At 34.8% G+C, this 5414-nt stretch overlaps 1 protein-coding gene across 1 annotated transcript; it reads right to left on the minus strand.

The window, feature by feature from the left end:
* Positions 1-3568: 3568 nt before the first annotated feature.
* Positions 3569-4636, minus strand: LOC132756739 (histone-lysine N-methyltransferase SETMAR-like). The gene has a single exon (XM_060747871.1). The coding sequence runs from the start codon at positions 4634-4636 to the stop codon at positions 3569-3571; it is 1068 nt and encodes a 355-aa protein (XP_060603854.1).
* Between the last annotated feature and the right edge of the window lie 778 nt (positions 4637-5414).

Below are 5414 nucleotides of genomic sequence, written 5' to 3' on the forward strand. Positions count from 1 at the left end.
AAACCGACTACAGGGTCAAATTCAAGAGTGCCAGGTCAATGTTGTTTGACAATAGTTTAGTCAATGTTATAAGTACGCATGTAATTATCTATTGAGTCATTGACCTTTATCATACAACGCCTTAAAGGGTAAAGTGATTCATAATCTAAAATGCAAGACTTAGTACTGATTAAAACGTTCAATAAATCCTCAGTATAGTATTAAGTTTATGGGTAGAAACACAATAATGGGTTAAATATGTCAAACAACAAATAATGTATTTCGAGTCTATATTAATGATTCTAGGGTAAAATATATAACATATTTTAAAGACACTATTCTTGTATGAGTAAACCTTTTTTCCGAAAAAAAAGTAAAATATTTTGTATATTAACTGATTCATTCCTGGGTTGTTTATAATTCCGTTTTGTTTGTTTTGATTTAAAAAGGCTTAAGCACGACTACCAGACAAAAACAAGAAGACAAGTTTTAATTGGGTCAACGGCAACAGCGTTACATTCACTGCATGGTAATAAACTTGTGTGATACTACTTAACAACAATTTTGAAACAAATTATATTTCATTCATATCGACTTTATGCAGATAGTCTATAGTGCCTTAAATTTACAAACTTTTTAATTTACCCAGTACGAAGGTAAAATTCAGTTTTTTGTTTGAATATTTTATAAAGTAAATTTACTCTTTATATTTTCTTTCATATTTTTATAGTTTGTCCCTAGATAATTTTCTGTTACTTTGAAATAAAAATTTCAGATGAGACCGTCGGTTCAAATGACTAGAAGTTCTTTAAGATTGTAGTCATTTTTTTATTTTTAATCCCCTTATGGTTAACCGGATTGGACTTTAGGTTTACCCTCCGTCCGTCCGCCCGTCTGTATGTCTGCTCTCACGGGACAGTAATAATGTGACTAGAGGAACAATAGGTTACTGTTCTTTTTAGCACATCAAATGGGTCCAGAGATAACGCAAAAAGTGCTGAAAATATTTGTATGAAACTTGAAAAATAGGTTGATGGCAGTCTGGAGATTATGCACATCCTGTTTTTCTATGTTGAAATTCGGGTAAATTTGGCAACAAATTGACTGAATTTTAAGAGTTCTAATTCTAGTTTTTACGCTTTTCCACTATAAGTACTAAATTTCTTAAGGCATTTACTTCAAACTTTAAATATAAGTTTTTAGTCATCAACCGCATCATATGTGACAAGGTTTACAACTCTGGCACACAATTTATCAGAATAACCTCTCTTGTTAATCAATTCTTTATTTCTTAATGTATCTACAAACTTGACATATATGTTTCGTATTATCACACAACATTTGTGAGGTCCGCAATTATGTCCCTTTGAACATAGACTATTTTTTTTAAATGGTATTTTTTTACACCAATTTCTTCATTCCTTGTAGAATTTACTTCAAACTCCCACATCATAATATTATTACAAGATTTATAAATCTAGATAATATTTCCAGAATTATCTCCTTTTGACTTTTTTCTTACTCATTCTTTAACACTTTCTTATTTCTTCATGGATTTACTTCAAATTCAAAATAAACATTCATTATTAAAACCTACATTTTATTTTTTTATATTTGTATGCCACCGCAGCATCTGCGATGCGGTGGCATATAGCGATTCACCTGTGTGTGTGTGTGTGTGTGTGCCATATAGCGATTCACCTGTGTGTGTGTGTGTGTGTGTGTGTGTGTGTGTGTGTGTGTGTGCGTGTGCGTGTGCGTGTGCGTGTGCGTGTGCGTGTGTGTTATATAGATTATATAGTGAACTTAAAAAATCTTCTTGTGAAAAACGACTAGTCCAATTTCAACCAAACTTGGCAGGATTGTTCCTTGGGTAAAGGGCTTCCAAAGTTGTTCAAAGAATTTCATTCCATGCAGAAATCTGGTTGCCATGGCAACCAAAAGGAATTATAAGAATAAATTTAAAAAAGCTTCTTGTAAAGACCCAAAAAGCCTAGAGCTTAGATATTTTGCATAAGGCATTTTCTGGTAGACATCTAACAAGATTGTTCAAATTATAGCCCTGGGGTCAAAATTGGCCCTGCCCCGGGGGTCATTGATTTTCACTATATACATATAGTAAAACCTTAACATACCTTCTTGTAAAACACCAAAAGGCATTGAGCTTAGATATTTTGCATAAGGCATCATCTGGTAGACCCTTACCAAGATTGTTCAAATTATAGCCGTTGGGTCAAAATAGGCCCCGCCCCGGGGTCATTGATTTTCGCTATATGTACATATAGTAAAAACTTAAAACACCTTCTTATAAAGACACAAAAGGCCTAGAGCTTAGATATTTTGCATAAGGCATTGTCTGGTAGACCTCTACCCAGATTGTTCAAATTAAAGCCCTGGGGTCAAAATCGGCCCCACCCCAGGGGCCATTGGTTTTCATTATATGTATATAGTAAAAACTTAAAAAAATTCTTCTAGCAATTGACAAATGCTAGAGGTTAGATATTTTGCATGGAACATTGTGTTGTAAACCTCTAGCAAGATTGTTCAAATTATAGCCCTGGGGTCAAAATTGCCCCCGCCCTGGGGGTCATTGATTTCAATATATACATATAGTAAAAAATAAAAAAAATCTTATTGTCTGAAGGTACAAGGCTTAGAGCTTTAATATTTGTTAAATAATATCATCTAAAGGTACTCTACCAAAGTTGTTCAAATTTTGCCTCTTGTGTCAAAATTAGCCCCGCCCCTGGGGGCCATAGGTTTATCTAATATGTATGTAGTTAAAACTTAAAAAATCATCTTCTCTAAATTTACAAAGGAAAGAGTTAAGATATTTTTTGCATGAAACATTGTGTAGTGAACCTCTAGCAAGATTGTTCAAATTATAGCCCTGGGGTTAAAATTGGTTCCGCCCCGGGGGTCATTGATTTTCATTATGTACATAGAGTGAAAAAAAAATTGTCTGAAGGTTCAAGGCATAGAGCTTTGATGTTTGATATATAATTATCATCTATAGGTCCTCTACCAAAGTTGTTCAAATGTCAAAAATTGGCCCTGCCCGGGGTCAGTGATTTCTCATTATGTACACGTAGTAAAATAAGAAAATAAAACAAACGTTTTCTGAATGGGAGAAAGCTATAGCTTAGATTTTTGACTTGAAATGTTGTTTGGTGGACCTGTATCAAGATTGTTATTAAACCCTTGGGTCAAAATTATGCCTTGCCCAAGGGAACAGTGACCTACTTTCGTGTCCTTTGATGTACAGCAATGGCGTTTTGACCATGTGTACAGTTTTAGTTGTAAAATTGAACTTTGACCTAGATTTTGATGATGTGACCTACTTTCTTGTCCTTTGATGTACAGCTATGAAATTTGAACCATGCGGTGGCATAGCATTTTTCTCAAATGCAATCTTGTTTATCTTTGTTACTACTACACATGTTAATGGTATACTTCAAAATTGTTTTTTTATTACATTTCTTATTTGTGACTATAAGTTGTATCTTTAAACTTGAAATACGAGGGGTGTTCAAAAAGTTTTGAGACTGTAGCAATGAAATAAAAACAACAATATATATCATTTTTTTTTCTATTTTAATCCCTCAAAATAGTTTCCATGAACCCGAATGCACTTCTGAAGTCGATCTATCCACCTCCGGAAAGCGTCAGAGTAGTTCCCCTTGGGGATACCCAAAAGGCACTGGTAGAGGGCACTTTCCAGCGCGCTGTGTGATGCGTAACGCCGTCCAGAAAGCCGTTTCTTGACTTCGGGGAAGAGAAAAAAGTCGCACGGACTTAGATCGGGAGAATAAGGGGGGTGCTTCACTTGTACAATTTTTTCTTCCTCGATGAACCTTTGTACTATATCACATTTATGAGATGAAGCGTTATCATGAATGAGGTACAACCCTCTTAAACCAGTTCTTGGACGACGATTTTCATAAAACGCATTGACACGTTTCAAAATCTTATCCCGGTAGAACTTTCCAGTGACAGTTTTCCCTCCTGCAACTGCAACTTGTACCACAGGGCCTTGCGAATTAAAGAAAACCGCATACATCACTTTTTTAGCGCTCTTAGTCCTTTTAGCAATGGTGGGTCTAGCTTGGTCCTTGCGGAGCCATTGCTTGTTGTTTATGCGTCTCTGGGGCTCAAAATAGTAGATCCATGTTTCGTCTCCCGTAATCAGTTCATTTATTTTCCTTGAATTGAGATTTTTGAATTTTTTCAATGTTTCTTTCGCAAGACGCACTCTTTCCTTTTTCTGGTCCTCGGTCAGGAGATGGGGTACCCATCTTGCACAAACTTTTCTTAAATTCAATTCCTTCGTCAGAATGCTCTGAATGGTACCCGTTGATAAGTTCAAATAATAAGCTATCTCGCGTACCGTGTACCGAGCATCATCTATTATTAGATTTTTCACAGCAGCAATGTTTCTTGAAGTGATTGCTGTCTGAGGTCTGCCAGAACGGTTCCTGTCTTTGACATTATCCAATCCATTGGTGAATGCTTTGAACCACCTGTACACAGTGCTTTTCGAAACACTATTGATTCCAAAGTGACTATGCACTTCATTCAGAATCTTCTCAGCAGTAATTCCTAAACTACACCGCACTTTTATGTATCCTCGAATCTCTAATTTCTCACTAGGTTTCATATTTACATGTACAAATGACCAGTGTATACGAGTATATGATAAATAATACACAATAACTTTTAAACGCATGATTTGATTTCAATGAAATTTTACTCAATTGTCATCGAAAGCCTAACAATAAGATCTCGTGAATTTCGTGCAAATTGAATGGTAATTTTCTACGGAAGCACATTAGTCTCAAAACTTTTTGAACACCCCTCGTAATTTTTCTATGTTACACTCACATCATGTATGACAATGTTCTTAAATCTAGCATCTTTATTTCAAGAGTTATCTCCTTAAGAATTTTGCTTTAAAAATGTAATTTTGGTAACAGGGGTGTTTTAAAAACAACTTTAGAGTCTCCTGCAGTCTGTCTGTTCATAAGAACTGTTTTCTGAGATTTTTTTTAAAAATTTGTTCCAACTAATTTACTTAAAATTGAGAAAAGTTGAAACATTAGTTATACCTATTCATCCTGAGAAAATTGGACCTTTTGATTATCTGTTTTATAAACATAAGTTCCTTTATAAGCAGGTAAACATAACACATTACTATGGTATAGACAAACTTAGAAGTCCATTCATGTCATTCATTCAATAGTAAAATTGAAAAGCCGATGGCCAATCATAATGTTGCTGGGGTTCTAACCGATAGGGTACTTATGGATTTCTTGCAATACCATCATATAATTGCCTGTGTTTTTAAATTATTTATTTTTACTTGTATGATATTTGTTTAAAATCTCTACTCTTATCAGTTTTGTTGAATAGTTATGAGAGAAGGAAAGGGCGGGGAC

Source organism: Ruditapes philippinarum, unplaced genomic scaffold (genome assembly GCF_026571515.1).
Source record: "Ruditapes philippinarum isolate M1 unplaced genomic scaffold, ASM2657151v2 ctg27050_1_1_1_1, whole genome shotgun sequence".
Taxonomy (NCBI): domain Eukaryota; kingdom Metazoa; phylum Mollusca; class Bivalvia; order Venerida; family Veneridae; genus Ruditapes; species Ruditapes philippinarum.

Bases quoted from the DNA above. Each gene is read 5' to 3' on its own strand.
- LOC132756739 (XM_060747871.1), bottom strand. From the start codon at position 4,636: ATGAAACCTAGTGAGAAATTAGAGATTCGAGGATACATAAAAGTGCGG.